At 41.3% G+C, this 20,031-nt stretch overlaps 1 protein-coding gene across 1 annotated transcript; it reads left to right on the top strand.

The window, feature by feature from the left end:
* Positions 1-369: 369 nt before the first annotated feature.
* On the top strand, positions 370-8,487 carry PROCR (protein C receptor). Its single transcript, XM_058562830.1, has 4 exons — positions 370-617; positions 3,090-3,341; positions 3,773-4,051; positions 4,281-8,487. The coding sequence occupies exons 1-4, from the start codon at positions 539-541 to the stop codon at positions 4,394-4,396; spliced, it is 726 nt and encodes a 241-aa protein (XP_058418813.1). The 5' UTR covers positions 370-538; the 3' UTR covers positions 4,397-8,487.
* The last annotated feature ends 11,544 nt before the right edge of the window (positions 8,488-20,031 follow it).

Raw genomic sequence — 20,031 nt, 5'->3', positions numbered from 1 at the left:
AAGCATGCTGGAAACTGAATTCTAATCTCAGATCTGTCACCACATGACGTATAAACTTTGGGCAAGTCTCTGCACCTCTCTGGGTCTCAGTTTCTCCATCAGTAATCTGCTAATTATTGATACTCTACACCCTAGAGTCTGCTCTAAGTTTAAAGCAAACGCCCCACCCCCTGACTCAGCGAGGGCAGGACTTTTCTCCAAGCCCTTCTCTCCCTTTTCCGCTCCCTGTTCCTCCGAAGTGGCACAGGGAAAAGGGAAAAGGCAGGTCTGGGCAGGAGAGCTCAATGCAGGGCGGGGCAGAGGGAGGGCAGAGGGAGGCCAGCCCCCTAGTAGGAAATGAGACACTGTAGGAATAACACTTTATAAGCCTGACGCCCTCTTCCTCCTCCTATCCCCTGGCCACCTTCCAGCCTCCTCCGTTCTGCCTCCTCCCCTCCCAGACAGTCCTCATTTCTTTTTCCCATAGGCTGCAGCCAGCCGGAGCCTCCAGTCTGCCAGAGCCGGGAGCCCAGGTGGGGTCAAGAACTTCAGCCCCAGGATGTTGACAACATTGCTGTCTCTGCTGCCTGTACTGCTCCTGTCCGGTTGGGCCCTTTGTAGCCAGGAAGCCTCAGATGGTGAGTTGACGGCAGCTCTCCTGCCTCAGGGTGGTTCTGGAGACTCTCAGCCTATTTGGGTACATGGGCAAGACCAGAGGAGACCCTACCCCACAGTGTCTGTGTCTGAGGGCGACTGGATCTTTCTCTAGGGCAGGCAAGGTCCTGGGGGCTGTTTTGTGTGCCAAAGCCAAAGCAAGGAAGAATGGGGGAGATGGAGGAGGCTGGGGACAGGCGGGGGGGAACAGGACTGGAAAAATGGGAAACGGACAGATAGAAAGGATTAGGGAACTAGCCTTGGGGAGAGGGGAGAGATGGAGTGAAGTCTGGGAAGGGAGAGCTGAGGGTGATAGTGGATGGAGGTAAGTCTAGGAAAGATGGGAGGAGACTCAGAGATGAGATGACAGATGCAAGGAATGGGAAGACACTGGAAGACTTGAGGAAAGACTAAGGCTAAGATATGTGAGGCAGAAGAGGAGACTAGAGAAGGTGGAGGCAGATTGGGGGCAGCTGGTGAGGTGAAACTTGGGAGAAAGAGAAGCTGTGCTCAATGGGAGAATTCGGGGGGGGGGGGTCAGGCTGCCTGAAGTGGCTCCATTTAAGCAGAGAAGGGGTGTTATTGCCCGGCATTGTAACTGCCCGAGGGCCTTCTCTCCCCTCTCCCACGATCTCTATAGCTTCAGTCTCACCCTCAGAGAGGGAGCAAATAATAACCAGTATTCAGTGAGTGCTCAGTATGGCTAATACACGTATTGACTAATTTAACCTCCACAAAATCTCTACAAGGTGGATATATTATTTTCTCCATTTTACAGAGGAGGAGACTGGGGCGCAGAGCAGTTAAAAACTTTGTCTACGGTTGGGCCGACCCCGTGGCTTAGCAGTTAAGTGCACGCGCTCCGCTGCTGGTGGCCCGGGTCCGGATCCCGGACGCGCACCAACGCACCGCTTCTCGGGCCATGCTGAGGCCACGTCCCACATACAGCAACTAGAAAGATGTGCAACTATGACATAGAACTATCTGCTGGGCTTTGGGGAAAAAAAAGGAGGAGGATTGGCAATGGATGTTAGCTCAGGGCTGATCTTCCTCACAAAAAAAAAAACAAAAAAACAAAACAAAACTTTGTCTATGGTTAACCACACAGATATACTTATTCACACCTGCAGACACAGAGCACAATTTCCCCAATGCGGACATGGACAAGACACATTCGCACACACAGATTTACAACCCCAGACTCATCCCCTCCTCAAACATTTTCTGGGCACCAACTCTGTGCCAGGCCCTTACTGAGTGTAAGAGGCAGAGATAACCGGACATGATTCTATAGCCTAGAGGAGCCCAGCGTAGCCTATGTGTTTGGAGACAGTTACGTAGAATCTGGGGTCTTTGAAACAGATCCACAGTGTCTGGGAGGGTAAAGAGGAGAGGCAACAGGAAAACTTCTCCAAGGAGAGGGCAACTAAGCTGGGTCTTGAAGCATGAATAGAAGTTTGCCAGGAGGCAAAGCAACCCTGACATGCTATTCACGTGTCAGCCAAAAGGCAGCATGAGGAACTCCAAGTAGTTTGATATATTTAAGCACGGGAAAGAGGCTGGAAAAGACAGCTGGGTCCCAGTCTCCAGCAGCCTTGAATGCTGGGCTAAAGACTTTGGACCTGATTCTGTGGACATATATCCTATGGGGAGGCAGTATAGCTGAGTAGCTAAGAGTGCTGGACTCGGACTGCTTGCATTCAAACCTTGGCTCTAGTATATCATTTGAGCCTGTTTCCCATATAGACTGGGGTTAATAATAGTAGCTACTGCATTAAGCTAATGGGAGGAAGGTACAAATAAGATAATGTGTGTAAAGTACAGTGCCCAGGTCATAATAAGCACTGTATAGCTATTAGCTATTATTATTACTATTATTATTATTATTGACAGGGGAGTGTGTACTAGAGGATTTTAAACAAGAGAAGGACACAATCTTATTTCTGGGTCAGGTGGAGCTCAGATTAGAAGGTGTGAAATTGAAAAATGAGGGCAGGGGGATGAGGAAGGAAGTTACTACCCCAGTCCAGATGAGAACCTATGAAGCCTGAAATAGGGACGTGGCAGAGCAGACAGGAAACAGGAGATGCAATTGGAATTTTACTGTAGGTCAAGATTTGTTGACCATCTGGAAATAAGGGGAGGAAGGGGTGAGAGAGAGAAAGAAAACTGGAGTGGCTCTTCCACTGACTGTCTGGATTACCCTGAGGCAAGTGGCTTCTGCTCTTCCGGACTCAGTTTCCTCATCTGTAAAACGAAAATAATAATCCCTGTCTTGCTATCCTGGCAGGGCTACTGTGAGCATCAAACGGGAGGAAGTGTGGGAGGACACTTTATAGTTTACGAAGGGCCGAGAAGCTGGGCAGCTGGCCTCTGGCTAGCGGGTTATTATCTCTGGCTACACGCCGACCCCTCCCACGCCGGCCAGGGCCCAACGCGCTGACTCCTGCCCCCAGGCCCTCGGAACCTCCACATGTTCCAGATCTCCTACTTCCGCGAGTCTGATCAAGTGTGGCACCGGGGCAACGCGTCGCTGGGGGGGCTTCTGACGCACGTGCTGCAAGGCCAGGACACCAACGTCACGATCCGCCAGCTGGAGCCCCTGCAGGACCCCGAGAGCTGGGCGATCACGGAGAGCCACCTGAAGCTGTACCTGAACCAGTTCTCCGGCTTCGTGCAGCTGGTGCACAAGGAGCGGGGCGTGGCCTGTGAGTTGAGCGGGAGCTGGGAGCGGGGCCTGGGCGGGGCTGGTGGGGGCGGGTGGGAGGCGTGGCCTGGGGGCGAGACTTGACAGGGGCGGGCCCGTGGGAGACCGAGGTCGGGGAGGGCACCGTGGCGTGGGGCACCGTGGGCGTGGTCTTGTGTGAGCTGGCTGCTCTGGGGAGCCCAGTGGCACTAGGACCCCTTTCTTTGCTGATTGCTGGGTGGGAGCTTGAGGCCGGAGAGGAGTGGGTGTCCTAGCTGACGGGCCCTCCGTCAGGCCCTCTTCCTGCTGGCATGACCTCGGGGTAGACCCTTTCGGAAGGCCTTATCTCTGATTCTCCCTGAACCCTGAAAATTCACTTCCCCCTGTTGGACATCCCCCCACACCTGGCGCCTTCTCCACACAGCCCCCTGACTCTGAATCCCCCATTCACAGTTCCTCTGACCATTCGCTGCTTCCTGGGCTGTGAACTGCCTTCTGACGGCTCTCAAGCCCGTGTCTTCTTCAAAGTGGCTGTGAATGGGAGCTCCTTTGTGAGTTTCCAGCCAGAGACAGCCTTGTGGGTGGCAGGGCCCCAGGCACACTCCAAAGTGGTCACCTACACCCTGCAAAAGCTCAACGACAACAATCGTACTCGGTATGAACTGCTGGAATTCCTGCAGGACACCTGCGTGCAGTATGTGCAGGAACACATCATCGCAAAAAACGTGAAAGGTATGATGGGATGGGGGAGGGGCCTGTGTGTTGGGCGGGTTCCAAGCAAATGGACGGATACCTTGAGCAATAGGAGGCCCAGGGCTAGGGGTTTGGGTCAGAGTACACACAGCTTAAGTCAGTTGGTGAACTAGTTTCCTTCCTTTGGGGCAGAAATTCCTTGAGGTTTGACAAACCATGGACTTCTTGGGGGTATGTTCTTCAGGCTAACTCTTTGCGTGTTCTACAGGGAGCCAAGCAGGCCGCTCCTACGCTTCGCTGATCCTAGGCGTCCTGGTGGGCAGTCTCATCATCGCTGGTGTGGCTGTAGGCATCTTCCTGTGCACAGGTGGACGGCGGTGTTAATTACTCTCCAGCCCCCTCTGGGAACGTGCTGGACTGTTGGGGGCTGGCAAGGGAAGATCGCAGGTCCTGCAAAACCAAACAGATTCCCCATCTGGGACATTATATACCAGAAGATTTGGAGTGGCAGCTCCTTTCTTCTCCCAGGTCTGTCCACCAAGAGTTTGGGGCAAGGGAGGTGAGGAGGCTAGAGAGACAGAGTACTTGGTTTGCTAGGAACCTGAGAACTTGCACGCTTTGCTGAATTGGTCTGAGAAGTGAATGCTTGTCTATCTTTGTGGAAAACAGATGGTAGAGTTGGGGCAGGGGCGTCTACGGCCCATCCTCCAAAGACAGAATCACCTGAGGCATTCAAAACATATAACCAAATAAAACAAGTCATCCACAACCAAAATAAACAACATTCAGTGCTTCCAGGTGTGTCAGACTTGGGACGGGACACTGGCAAATTAGAGGCAGAAAGGAATAACCAGAGAAATGATGGAAGTGTAAAATCCAAGTAATATGGGACCAAGGAGTTATTAATTAATCGATTAGTTAATAATATTAATAAATTCCTTATTTCCATATAAAGCATTATTATTTCCTCTACTTTGCAAAACTTCTGGAAAAGTAGCCTATACCCTTCGTTTCTCATCTCCCACTCACTCTTCAAACCACTGCAGTCTGACTTCTCTAGAAGCTGCTCTAAGATCATCAGTGACCACTAATTGTGAAACCTTCATCTTCCATGATATCTGCAACATTTCACTTTGTGGACTAGAACTCTCTTTTTACCCCAACTTCTGATATAACATACTTCTAATTTTTAGAAACTGTTCTGGCCACTCAGTCAATCCCTTTGCCTATGTCTTCTTACTCAATTCACCTTGGAAATGTTGGCTTCCTTCGAATTCCATTTTTTGGCTTCTTTTGTTCTCCTTTAAACTATACCCTTTCTGGGTGACCTACTAACTTCCATGGCTTCAAATACCATCTACCTGTGGTGGTTTCCACGGGGAAGCAATATAATCTTGTCTTTAAAAGCATGTATTTGGGCATCAGACATACTCAAGTTTTACTTCTTTGAGCCAGGCATTTAACTTCTTCAAGTCTCAGTTTCTTCATAAACAAAATCTATAATAAAATATACAAAAAGGGTATAATAAAAACAATATCTACCTCAGAGAGGCATTATAAGTATTAAATAAGATAATATATGTAAGATAATGTACGTATACTCAATAAATATAGCACTTGCTGCTAACCTCCAGACCACTCATTTGCAATGATTTTTGTAAATCATCTCTATCTTAATATTCTGCAGACATTTCAGAGTCAACATGTTCAAAATTAAATTCCTTATCTTTCTCCCCAGACCTGTTCTCTCTCTTGTGTTGTTTACTACCAGTTAAACAGAATTACCATCAAATCATATCAATATAGAGACCTCAGTGTTAACCTTTATTTACTCCCTCTTTATCCCCATCTACAAAATACAATATCTATAGCATCCATTCCCTCCTTTCCACTCCATTGCTTTTGCTCAAGATATCATAATTCATCTATTTCTCCGTGGAAGGCATGGAGGTGTGCCACCCAGTTCCACCTTCAAGGAAAGATTTGCTGTTGAGCTGCAGGGAGTATAGCCAGCAGATAACCTCTAGCTGCTTCAGTTCCTTCGGTGTCTGCCTCACCTGCAGAGAACAGTCCTGCACAAGGTCCCAGCTCATCCTGAGCTGTCCTCATCCAGTGACTGAGCAAAGCAGGGGTATAAAGGTTCGCCATTCTGGCCCACTGCAGGACAATTCTGATGAGCAGTATTCACTCCAGAGCTCTTTGCCAGGTTGGCTGGGTCTTTGTCAGATCTACATTACAGTTTTCCTTCTCCCTCTATTCAATCCTTCTTCCTCCTACCAGTTAATATCTTGCACTTCAAACTCTGTCTCAGCATCTACTTCCAGAAAACCCACGCTGTGACTGACAATCTCTCTCTCTGTCTCCAAATTGAGAGCTTTTCTCAATCTTTTGTCTGGACCATGGCAATAGCCTGCTCCTATTCTCCTGGCCTCTAATTTCTCTGAGTTCTAATTAATCCTCTACATGGCAATAAAAACACAATGATGTCATTGTTCTGTTTTTTAAATTTCCCATCTTATTGAGCTAAATTCAGAATCCTCAAAATGCCAGAATACAGCAACAATAGTAACACAGAAGTTTACAAAGAGAAAAGTGAAAGTCCCCTGCTTTCTCCTGCTCTCTAAACCCTTACCCCAAAGATTTGCCAAGATTCTTAGTTGCAAGGAACAGAAACCAATTCTGCCAATTTAAGGGGGAAATAAATATATTAGAAGGTTATCCAATAATCCTCAGAGTTGATGAGAAAGCCAGTAATCAAGCTCAGAAAATAGATCCAGGGATCACAGCCAAAGTCATAACACAGGAATGGTCGAGTTAAGGATACCACAGCTGGAATCACTACCTCCATCACCACTGCATGCTGCCATCTTAAATGAACTGTACTCTCTCCCCTGTGTCTTTATTTGTTCAAGATTCAAAGTCCTGGTAGGAGAATCCAAAATACCAACCCTAGATCATTTGCCTTTGCCTTACCTGCAAGGAGGGAAAAAGGAAAACTTTAGGTATCTTTGGCTTCTCTTGTGGGAGGTAGGACCTTGTCTCCCATTAAGATTACACAGAGGAAGAGGTTTCAGATGTTGAGAAACCAAAAAGAAAAACAAACTCTAAATATTCACTATATCTCTTACTATCAATTTATTTACTCGTTCAGTAAGCATTTAGCAGTAACTTCTATATACAAGGTATTATGCCACGTACTTTGGAAGATACAAAATGATTAAAACATGATCCTCCTCGAGGAGCTCATTATTTACTTGGGAAGATAAAACATATACAAATAAGAATAACACAAGACAGGATATCCTAAAAACTGGAAAAAACATATAAATAAAAATGCTATGTTGTGATTTACCATTGTAGCTATCATTTACATATTGCTTTATAGTTTTTTGAATTCTTTAACTTGCACTTATCATTTAATACTCACTGAGATCTTCTAAGATAGGAGTTCTCATTTTAGATTAGGAAACATGCTTAGTGAAGATAGTAAACAAAATAAAATAAGTAAATAAAGTAAGTGGCAAAGCCAGGATTCAAACCCATGACTTTGTGTTCTAGAATTTATGCTTTTTCTCCTCTACTAAAACTAAGGGAATCAGAGGAATCTGGGGGGTGGAAAGTGGGGTTTGTTGATGGGTAAGATATGTCCATGCACAGATAGGAAACATAGAACAGCTTAAATAACGGCATAGAGTTAGGAAAAAGCAGAGTAAATTTTAGGAAGGATAGCTAGCCCCACGTGATTAGAGAATAGAGGAATGGTGGAAAATGAGACTGGAAAGGTAGGCTGGGGTTTCATTGTATTGGTCCTCTAGAGCCTGGTGAACGAGTATGTTCTTTAGGTGGTAAAATATCTGGGGAATTATTGAAGGTTGGTAGACAGAAAGCTGCTGAAGTCTTCTTTCCCCCTTTCAGTTGCATTGTAAAAATGCGGCTTCAGATAGGTTGAGACCCACTGACCTCAAGCTTAAGGACTTGGCCTGGACACTGTCCAAATCAAGGACAGACTAGGCCTTATCCCAGGTTAGGGAACAAAAGGAAAGAAGAGGATGGGAAGAAGCCAGTCTGGAGAAGAGTGAAATCTTGGAGTGTGAGCCAGATGTACTCAGGCTCTGAGATGTTATATTACCCACTTTCATCAATGCTGCCACCGTAGTAGTTCAGGCCCTCACCAGCTCTAACCTGGACTACTAGAATCAGGTCTTACTCACTTTTGGCCCCTCAAAAAGCTGCCATCAGAATGCTCTTTCTAAAACAAGCCAGTCTTCTGCTCAGAATTCTTTAAGTCTTCCACTGTCCATAGGACAAAATCCAAACTCCTTAGTATTGAGTTCAAGACCCTCCACAATCCAGCACCAGCCTATCTTTTCTCTAGCTTCATCTTCAACCCCTCTATCTTCATCTATTTGGGCTGCTATAACAAAAATAATATAGACTGGGTCGCTTAAAAGACAAACAATGATTTCTCAGAGTTTTGGAGGCTGGGAATTCCAGAGTTTGGAGGCTGGCATATTTAGTGTCTGGTGAGCGCCTGCTTCTTGGTTAATAGATGGCCCTCTTCTCAGTGTCCTCGCATGGCGGAAGGCGGGAGGGAGCTCTCTGGGGTCTCTTTTATAAGAATCCTAATCCCATTCATGAGTGCTCTACCCTCATGACCTAATCACCTCCCAAAGGCCCCACTTCCAAATACCATCACACTGCAGATTAGGTTTCAACACATGAATTGGTGGGCGTTGGGGGGGGGGGGGGACAAACATTCAATCTGTAATACCTTCCACCTCTCTCATCCTACCTTCCAGCCCCTCCAAACCACTCTTGTTTTCTCAAAATACCCTGTGCTTCCTGGTTATGCCATTTCACGTCATATGCTTTTCTCTCCTTGGCAAACTCCTATTCATCTTTTGAAAGCTCAAATGTTATCTCCTTTGTGAAGCCATCTGTGATTCTCCTATACATAGTTATTTATTCTCTCCTCTGTGCTCCCAAAGCATGTTTCACAGTCCTTATTAGAACATTGTCACCCTGTAGTGTAATAATCTCTGTCTTCTATTCTGGAACATGAGCTCTCCAAAAGGTAAAAATTGTATCACCTAACTCAGGACTGGTACAAAGTAGCTGCTCAATATAATTGGAATGAATTAATACTCTGGGCATTGCCTGGGCATCCTCCTTCTTATGCTAAGTTCAGTAATAGGTATTCGACAAATATGTTTGACAAAATGAATTAATATTTGAATGAATGAATGTGGCCTGAATTGTAGTTTTGATTCTGCCATCATCTAGCTGTGTGATTTTGTATAATCATTTCACCTCACTGATTCTGTTTTCTCATCTATAAAATGAGAATAGAAATCTATGGCCTGCTTACTTTATATTGCTGTTATAAGGATAACATAAGACAATGCATATGAAAGCAATTTATAAACTGCAAAGCACTGTACATGTGTAAGGAGTTATTGTTATTATTAAAAAGCAATAGCTAAAAAAAAAAGAAGAGAAATATCTCTGAAGTAGATTCTCATAAGTCAAGACGTATATTTTAAATCCTAGATCAACCAACAAGAAAATAAGTAAAAAGGCAATGAAAGCAAAACTCAACAAGTGGGACAACATCAAGCTAAAAAGCTTCTGCACAGGAAAAGAAATCATCAACAAAATGGAAAGACAACCTACTGAATGGGAGAAAATATTTGCAAATCATATATCTGATAAGGGGTTAATATCCCAAATATATAAAGAACTCATATAACTCAACAGCAAAAATAAACAACAAAAAAACCAATCTGATTAAAGAGTGGGCAGAGGACCTGAATAGTGATTTTTGCAAAGAAGACATACAGATGGCCAACACGTACATGAAAGGTGCTCAACATCACTAATCATCAGGGAAATGCAAATCAAAACCACAATCAGATATCACCTGACCCCTGTTAGGATGGCTATTATTGAAAAAACAAAAGACAACAATTGTTGATGAGGATGAGGAGAAAAGGGAATCCTTATACACTATTGGTGACAATGTAAATTGGTGCAGCCATTATGGAAAACAGTATAGAGGTTCCTCAAATAATTAAATAGAAATACCAAATGATCTAGCAATCTCACTTCTGGGTATATATCCAAAGGAAATAAAACCACTATCTCAAAGAGATACCTGTATTCCCATGTTCACTGCAGCATTACTCACAGTAGCCGTAGCCATGATATGGACAACCTAAATGTCTGTCAATAGATGAATGGATAAAGAAAATGTAGTGTGTATATATATATAACATGTGATATATATTATTTATATATATAATATATGTGATATATATATATACTGAAATATTATTTAGTCTTAAAAAAGAAGTAAATCCTGCCATTTATGACAACATGGATGAACTTGGAGGAAGTTGTGCTAAGTGAAATAAGCCAAACACAGAAAGACAAATACTGCATGATCTCACTTATATGTAGAATCTAAAAAAGTCAAACTCACAGAAACAGTAGAATGGTGGTTACTAGGGCTGCGGGGTGGGGGAAATGGAGAGATGTTGTTCAAAGGATACAAACTTTCAATTGTAAGATGAATAAGTTCTGGAGCCCTAATGTATAGCATGGTGATATAGTTAATAATAATGTATAATATACTTGAAACTTGCTAAGAGAGTAGACTTCAAGTGTTCTCACCATACACACAAAAAAAGTTAACTAGGTAAGGTGATTGTTATGTTTATTAGCTTGATTGTGGTCATCTTTTCACAAAGAATAAGTATATCAAAACATCACACTGTACACCTTAAATATATGCAATTTCTATTTGTCAATCATACTTCAGTGATGCTGGGGAAAAAAACACAATCCAATCAAAAAGCAGAGTTTGTCATACTGAATAAAAACCAAAAGCCAACTTTGTGCTATCTACATTAGACACGTTTTATATTTAAAGACGCAAATAGATTGGAAGTAAAAAAGAAAACAATAAGACAGCTTGAGTGGCTATACAAATATCAGACAAATTAGACTTTAAGACAAAAAAAGTTATGAGAGATAATGCAGGGTATTTTATAATGAGGAAAGGATCAATCTGTTCGGAAACTGTAACAATTATAAACATATATGACCTAACAATGGAGCCTAAAAGTTACATAAAGCAAAAAGTGACAGAATTGAAGGGAGAAATACACAATTCAACAATAATAGTTGGAGACTTAAATACTCCATTTTTAATCATGGCAGAAAATCAATAATGACACAGAAGACTTGAACAATACTATAAACCAACTAGACCTAATACACATCTATAGAACACTCCATCCAACAACAGCAGAATGCATATTCTTCTTAAGCATACATGGACCATTTACAAGTACAGATCATATGTTAGGCCATGAAACAAGTCTAGGTAACTTAAAAGGAAATCATTAAAGGCATGTCCTCTGACTACAGTGGAATTAAATTAGAAATCAGCAACAGAAATAAATTTGGAAAATTCACAAATATGTGTGTAAACAACACATTCCTAAATAAACAATGTGTCAAAGAAAAAAATCACTAGGTAAATTAAAAAATTCTTTGAGGTGAATGAAAACAAAAACACAACATATCAAAATTTATGAGATAGAGTTAGATTAGCTAGAGATAGCTGTAAGTGCCTATATTAAAAAAGAAGAAATATCTCAAATCAATAACCTAAGCTTGCACCTAAAGAAGCTAGAAAAAGGGGAGCAATCCAAACCTAAATCAAGCAGAAATAATAAGGAGTAGAGCAGATAAATGAAATAGAGACTAGAAAAACAAGAAAAAACAACAAAACCAAAAGTTGGTTCTTTAAAAAGATCAACCAAAGTTGACAAAACTTTAGCTAGACTTACCAAGAAAAAAGAGAGATCAAATTACAAAAATTATTACAGAAATAAAAATGATTATAAGGAATCCTAAAAACAACTGTATGCCAACAAATTAGATAACTTGGATAAAATGGACAAATTCCTAGAAAGACACAACAGTTGACACAGACTCAGAAGAAATAGAAAATCTAAATAGACCTATAACAAGTAAAGAGATTGAATTAGTAATTTTAAAACTTCCCACAAAGAAAAGCCTAGCCCCAAATTACTTCACTGGTGAACTCCACTTCATTTAAAGAAGAATTAACATCAATCCTTGATAAACTCTTTCTAAAAATAGAAGAGGAAGGAATACTTTCCAGGTCAATCTATGAAGCCAGTATTACCAGAAAGCGACATCATGAGACAACTACAAATATCTCTTGTGAATATAGACTCAAAATCCTCAACAAAATACTAGCAAATTGAGTCCAGCAACATATAAAAAGGATTATATACCATGACCAAATGAGATTTATCCCAGCGAGGCAAAGTTGGTTCAACATATGAAAATCAATCAGTGTAATACAATATATCAATAAAATTAAGGGCAAAATCCACACTGTCATCTCAATAGACACAGAAAAATTTTCATTTGATCAAATCCAATACCCTGTCATGATAAAAACACTCAACAAACTAGAAATAGAAGGGAACTTCTTCAACCTGATAAAGGTTATCTATAAAAACAAAAAACAGAAAACAAAACCCAGCTAACATCATACTTAATTACAAAAGACTGAAACTTTCTCCCTAAAATCAGAAACAAGACAAGGATTTTTGCTCTTCTCACTTCTATTCAACATTATATTTGCACTTTTAGCCTGAGAAATCAGACAAGAAAACGAAATAAAAGGCATCTCGATTGGAAATAAAGAAGTAGAATTACGTCTATTCAGAAATGACATGATCTTATACATAGAAAATCTTAAGGAATCTACCAAAAACACTATTAGAGCTAATAAACAAGTTTAGCAAGATTGCAGGATACAAGATCAATACATAAAAGTCAATTGTATTTCTATGCACTAGCAATAAACAATCCAGTAATGAAATTAAGAAGAAATTCCATTTACAATAGCATGAAAAAGAATAAAATACTTTAGAATAAATTTAACAAAAGAAGCGTAAGATGTGTACACTGAAAACTACAAATCCTTATTGAAAGAAATTAAAGAAGGCCTAAATAAATGGAAAAACATCTTGTATTCATTGATCAGAGACTTAATATGTTAAGACAGCAATAATCCCCAAACTAATCTACAGATTCAATGCAATCCCTATTAAAATCCCAGCTTCCTTTTTTGCAGAAATTGGTAAGCTGATCCTGAAACCCATATGGAAGTGCAAGGGACCCAGAATAACTCCCAAAAAAAATCTTGAAAAAAAAGTTGAGGACTCAGACCTCTTGATTTCAAAACTTACTACAAAGCTATAGTGATCAACACAGTGTTTTACTGGCATAAACCCAGACATATAGATCAATGGAACAGGACTGAGATTCCGGAAATAAACCCTTACATTTGTGGTCAATAGATTTTCTACAAGATGCTAAGACAGTTCAATGAGGAAGGAATAATCTTTTCAAAAAATGGTGCCGGAACAACTGGATATCAACAATGAAGTTGGAATCCCAATCTCATACTATATACACAAATTAACTCAAAATGTATCAAAGATCTAAGGATAAGATCTAAAGCCATAAAACTTTTAGAAGAAAACATAGATGTAAACATTGGCCTTAGATTAGGCAATCGTTTCTTAGATATAACACAAAAAAAAAAGCACAAGCAACAAAAGAAAAAAATAGATAAATTGGACTTCATCAAAATAAAATATTTTTGAGCCAGCCCTGATGGCCTAGTGGTTAAAGTTCAGCGCTCACCACTTCGGCAGCCCGGGTTTGCTTCCCAGTTGCGAAACCACACCACCCATCTGTCAATTGCTATGCTGTGGTGGTGGCTCACATAGAAGAACTAGAACAACTTATAACTAGGATATACAACCATGTACTGGGGCTTTGGGAAGGGAAAAAAAAAGAAAAGAGGAAGATGGGCAACAGATGTTAGCTCAGGATGAATCTTTCCCTGAAAAAATAAATAAATAAAATACTTTTATGCTTCATAGGACACAATCAATAAAGTGAAAAGACATCCCACAGAATAGAAGAAAATATTTGTAAATCATATATCTGATAAGGATCTAGTATCTAGAAGATATAAAGAACTCTTATAACACAACAATAAAAAGACAACCCAATTTAAAAATAGGCAAAATATTTGAATAGGCATTCCTCAAAGAAGATATACCAGTGGTCAAAAAGCACTTGAAGAGATGTTCAACATCATTAGTCATTAAGGAAATGCAAATCAAAACTATAATGAGATACCACTTCACACCACCAAGAATGGCTATGATAAGGGGCCAGCCCCCTGGCCTGGTTGTTAAGTTTAGTGTGCTCTGCTTTTGCGGCCCGGGTTTGGATCCCAGGCATGGACCTACACCACTTATCAGCCATGCTGTGACAGCAACCCACATACAAAATAGAGGAAGGTTGGCACAGATGTTAGCTCAGAGCTAATCTTCCTCAAGCAAAAAAAAAAAAAAAAAAAGAATGGCCATAATAAAAATTACAGACAATAACAAGTGTTGACGAGGATGTGGAGAAAGTAGAATGTTCATGCATTGCTTGTGGGAATGTAAAATGGTACAGCTACCTTGGAAAACATTTAACAGTTCTCCAAAAGTTAAACACAGAGTTACTTTATGACTCAGCAATTCCACTTGTGGTATATGGTAAAGAGAATTGAACACATATGTTTACACAAATACTTGTACGTGAATGTTCGTAACAGCATTATTCATTAACAGCCAGAAGGTGGAAACAATCCAAACGTCTATCAACTGATGAGTGGATAAACAAAATGTGGTATATTCATACAATGGAATATTATGCAGTCATAAAAATGAGTGAAGTACTGATACATGCTACACCATGGATGAACCTTGAAAACGTTATGATAAGTGAAAGAAGAAGCCAGTCACAAAGAACCACATCTTGTGTGATTCCTTTTACATGAAATGTCCAGAATAGGCAATCCATAGATAAAGAAAGTAGATTAGTGGTGCCTAGTGCTGCGGGTAAGGGGTGGTGACAGAGAGTGACTGATATAGGATATAGGGTTTCTTTTTGGGGTGATGAAAACATTCTAAACTTAGATTGTCGTGATGTATGCACAATTCTAAAAATAATTTTAAAAACATTGAATTGTGTACTTTAAATGGATGCATTTTATGGTATGTGAATTATATCTCAATAAAGATGTTACAAAGTGATAACAATAAAATAAGCTTGAATATGAAAAAAAGAAAGCAATAGCTTTTTAAATCAGTGGGCAGCAAAAAATGTTAACAATAATTAAAAAAAAAAAAGAGCCTCTAGAGTTAGATTAGTGGAGGTTAATTCTCTTTGTGCTTTCTCAATCCACGGTCTGATCGATCTTCCTCTGAGTCCACAGGGAGAATAAGGAGGTAGAATTATGAAATGTTAGACCTGAACACTCTTGTACTGAGGGTGAAACTGAAGCTGGGAGAGATTAAGTGGCTTGTCCAAGGTTCCACAGTTAGCTGGTACGAGAACCGGAACTAGAACTCGGGACTTCTGACTTCTGATCCTGAGCTATTGCTGCCACACCGTGCTGCAAGAGGGGGCAGGAGTCACAGGTTGTAGAGGTCATGGGATTACGTGCAAGGATTCTCTGAAAGTTCACGTCCACATCCAAAAGCAGGAGAGGTAAAGAGTCAGGAAAACAGTGGGATAAGTAACTCTGACCTTCCGGGGAGAAGATATGATCCTCATTTCCAGGAGGTTCTGCACAGAGTAGAGAGTGAATTGAAGGTTCTTCTGCCTATGCTTCCACATGTGAATATTGGTTCATGGCTGTATGACCTTGGATAAGTCAGTCCCCCTCTCTGAAAGGGAGTTTATAATTTCTAAGATACTTTCCAGCTCTGATAACTAGGATTCTAAGTTCCTAAGTCCAGACAGCCGGCATTTGGGCAACTGTAAGTGTCCTAGAAGTCCCATTCTTCTTCTCGGAATGACCTCAGAACGTTTGGCTTAGGCCCGTCCTCCGACAGCCGGAAGATTGGAGGCCCAGTTGGAGTTTACATAAGAAATAAACAAATCTGGAATAAATTTAAACAAGTAACTCCCCAGCATATTCTAAAAGCCTCCTTCTGGGTGGCTTGGCTTACTGTATTCCCCCGCCTTTTAATTCAGTTCAACATGTATGTCTTGATTTTATGCTGCCTGCCAGGCAATCTGAGTCTGTTCTCCATTCTTCTTCCAATTCAGCCAACTGTTGCTGGGGCCCATTTCATGCAAAGCATTGTGCTAACTGCTCTCAGGGATGCAGAAATGAGTAAAACACGGTCCCTGTCCAGGAGCTCATAGTCTAGAGGGAGAGGCATACAAAACAACTCATTTTAACATGGAAGGAATGAAAAATGTCCAAAGTAATTATACGCTTGGTACTGAGGGAAATGGATCAGAGAAAGCTACACAGAAGCCATAGATTTCATCTGGGCCTTGAAGAAAAGAAGAATTTCACTAGGTGAAGAGGGGAAAGATGTTTCTCCCCTCTCAGGCTAAGATCTTTGAGGGCAGAAATTATATCTTATTTATCAACACGTTCCTGACACCCAGAGTAATACCTAACACAAGGAAGGAGCCCAATATATGTTTTTTCAATGAATGAATAATGAGTGGATTATGGACTGATATAACAGCACAAAGGCAAAGAGGGTGAAAGTGAACCTTATGTTTGGGGAATGGTAAATGGTCTGATGTGGCTGTTCTGAATACAGTTTATGCAAGGAAACATTGTGGGAGATAAAACGAGGCATTTGAGTACCAGATAAAGAATGCCATGCTAGGAAGTTATACTTAATTCTATAGGCAGTAGTTAACTATTTCCTTCTCCAGGGAAGTAATACCCTTGTTCATCTTTGCATCCTTAGTACCTGGAACAGTGCCAGGGATTTAGAAGATAGACAACAAATGGCTGGATGAATGAATTGAATATTTTTGAGAAAGGAAGTTATTTCATCCAATCTTTCAGCTTACTTTAATAATAATAACCTGTCACTTTTACATACAATTTTATAGTTACAGAAACACTTTTATCTCTTATCTTTATTCTCTTATCTCATTAAAAATTTTGTTGATCTGCCCAACAAGTTTATTAGGAAAGAAGGGCAGATATTATTTTTCTCATTTCCTGGCAGATGTTATTCTTCTCATTTGCAGTGTACAGAAAGCAAAACACTCCTTCCTCTAGTATCCCTTCATATATGTGAAGGACTGGTGTATGTGTCCCTGCATATGACAGGCCTTGTAGGAGTAGCCTCAGTCTTGCTCCACTCACCATACTCTGGCCTTTTACATATCCCCAAAAGTAGACCCAACTCTACAATATTTTACTGATTACTTACTGGAGAGCCTGGTGAAAACTTTCATAATACCCCCACAGAGCAGAAACTTAATCAAATTCTTTTTTAGATATTTCTATTCTTTTCCCCAAGATTCCTCTCCCTAGGCATCAACTCATCTCTCTTCTTTCTCTTTCCTCTCACAGCCTTGCAGCCCCTTCTCACCAAAATAAACAACAAAACCCTTTATTTTTTCAAGCCTGACAATCTCCAGCATGTGTATTCCTTTCTGCACAACAAAAGTCCTGTCTTTTTTTTTTTTTTTTTGATTTCCTTAAGCATACCTCTTGGTGTCTCATTTCATCCAGTTACAGGTGAAGAGGGGATGAGATTTGGTCTGTGGAGCTCCAGAGAACAGATTAATAAATAGAGAAAATAGAGAAAAAAGTCATAGAGAAATGTGTTAGTTCAATATAACTTTCCAACAGAGCAATCCAATGATGGAACCGGCTGCTTCACAAAGTAGTGAACTCTCCATCACTGGAGGTATTCAAGCAGGTCAGATTCAAGTTCTGACCTCTAAAACCACATGTAACAGCCGCATATTTTTTTTGCGTGTGTGAGGAAGATCAGCCCTGAGCTAACATCCATGCCAATCCTCCTCTTTTTGCTGAGGAAGGCCAGCCCTGAGCTAACATCTGTTGCCAATTCTCCTCCTTTTTTCCCCCCTTTCTCACCAAAGCCCCAGTGGATAGTTGTATGTCATAGTTGCATATCCTTCTCGTTGCTGTATGTGGGACGCCGCCTCAGCATGGCCAGACAAGCGGTGCGTCAGTGCGTGCCCGGGATCCGAACCCGGGCTGGGCTGCTAGTAGCGGAGCGCACACACTTAACCACTAAGCCACGGGGCCGACCCCAAGCCCTGCGTATTTTTGAAGACAGTGATCCAGTTCCCCCAAATCTTCTTTTCTCTAAGTTAAACATTTCTCGTTCCTTCAAGGGTTCCTTATGTGATGTGGCTTTTCGGTGTCCCACTATTGTTCTTCTGGACTTACCACAGTTTGTCAACTTATTATTCATTTATCCAAAAAATATTTTTTGAGTGCCTACTGTGGTTCAGACACCATTTTGGGAGCTTGGAATACAGCAGTGAACAACACACAGTCCATATCCTCAGAGAACTTACTGTCTACTGGGAGAGACAGATAATAATCAAGTAAATTTTTTAAAATGTCAGTGATAATAAGTGCGAGGTACAAAAATAAAGGAGGTGAGGGATAATAATAAAAGGATAAAATAATAATAAAAGTGCCGGGGTTGGTGGGATGCTGTTTTATACAGCACAGTCTGGGGAGGCCTCTAAAATAAGATGACAGTTGAGCAGAGCGCTGAAGGAAGTGAGAGGATGAGCCATGAGATGCTGTGGGCAGAACAATCTAACCTAGACAGACAGAACAGTGCAAAAGTCCTGAGGAGCCGCTTCGTTTATCTGATGAACGACTAGGAGGCCGGTTTATCTGGCGTGGTATGGGCAAAGGGGAGAGAAGTAGCAGGAGGCAAATCGTGTAGGGCCTTGTAGGCCAATTATAACTACATTGATTTTTATTCTGAGTGAGATGGGAAACCATCAGAGGCTTTTGAGAAGAGGAGTGACACGATCTGACTTTTATTTGAAGAGCATCACTACAGCTACCATGGGGGAAATGGAGCTTAGGGGGCAAAGACACACTCAGGGAGCCCCAATGACACACACACTCCTGTTAGGAGGCTATTATAATAATGAGTGAAAAGTGATGGTGGCATGGACCAGCGTGTTAGCAATAGAGATGGTGAAGGTACATGGATGTTGGACACATTATGAAGATAGAGCTGACAGAATTTGCTCACAGGTTGGATGTGAGTATAAGAGAAGCAGAGGAATAAGAAATGACCCTGAGAAATGCAAGTTAAAGCCACAATATGATGCCACTACTTACCCACCAGAATAGTTAAAAAGAAAAAGACAGATGAGGAAGGGAGGGAGGGAGGGAAAGACAGTATTGGCAAGGATATAGAACAACTAGAACTCTAATACATTGCTGCTGGTAATGTAAACTGATATTACCACTTTGGAAAACTGATAGTATCTACTAAAGCTGAATATATGCCTCTGTGAGAGATCAAAATTGGCCACCTCAAAATATGTCTCTTTTCCTTGATCATTTTCTCTGACAGACATTTGACCTCCTCCACTAACTGCCTAAATGAATTTAACTCCGGATATGGATAATTTACATTTGTAAGGGAAATCTCCATTTGTAAAGGTATCTCTCTCACTGTGCTGGGAAGAGGGGGGATGACCTTATCTCTAGAAACTCTTATCAGTACAGAAGGAGAGGACTTAAATCTGCAGACTCTTCATTCCTGTGCTTTCTGTCTCCCTCCCCACCCCCAACATCCTCTTTTGTCTACCTGAATATGCTATTTAAGGTGAAAAACCTCTGCTATTTGTCGAGAAACTCAGTTTCCCTGATTTCTCCCATGCATACATGTTATTAAACTTTGTTTGATTTTCTCCTGCTATTCGGTCTTACGTCAATTTAATTTGTAGCCCAGCCAGAAAGGACCTAGAGTGAGTAAAGGATGGTCTTCCTCCTCCTTCACCTCCTAGGTATATACCTAATGGAAATGCTTACATATATTCACTGAAAAACATATATATGTTTGTCATAGCAG

Source organism: Diceros bicornis, chromosome 19, assembly GCF_020826845.1.
Source record: "Diceros bicornis minor isolate mBicDic1 chromosome 19, mDicBic1.mat.cur, whole genome shotgun sequence".
NCBI classification, from domain to species: Eukaryota; Metazoa; Chordata; class Mammalia; order Perissodactyla; family Rhinocerotidae; genus Diceros; species Diceros bicornis.
Note: the sequence above shows the minus strand (reverse complement) of the source record. Positions and strands in the feature narration are given on the sequence as shown.

Bases quoted from the DNA above. Each gene is read 5' to 3' on its own strand.
- PROCR (XM_058562830.1), top strand. From the start codon at position 539: ATGTTGACAACATTGCTGTCTCTGCTGCCTGTACTGCTCCTGTCCGGT. The intron at 618-3,089 runs GTGAGTTGACGG...TCCTGCCCCCAG, and splicing joins TAGCCAGGAAGCCTCAGATG to GCCCTCGGAACCTCCACATG. The intron at 4,052-4,280 runs GTATGATGGGAT...CGTGTTCTACAG, and splicing joins CATCGCAAAAAACGTGAAAG to GGAGCCAAGCAGGCCGCTCC.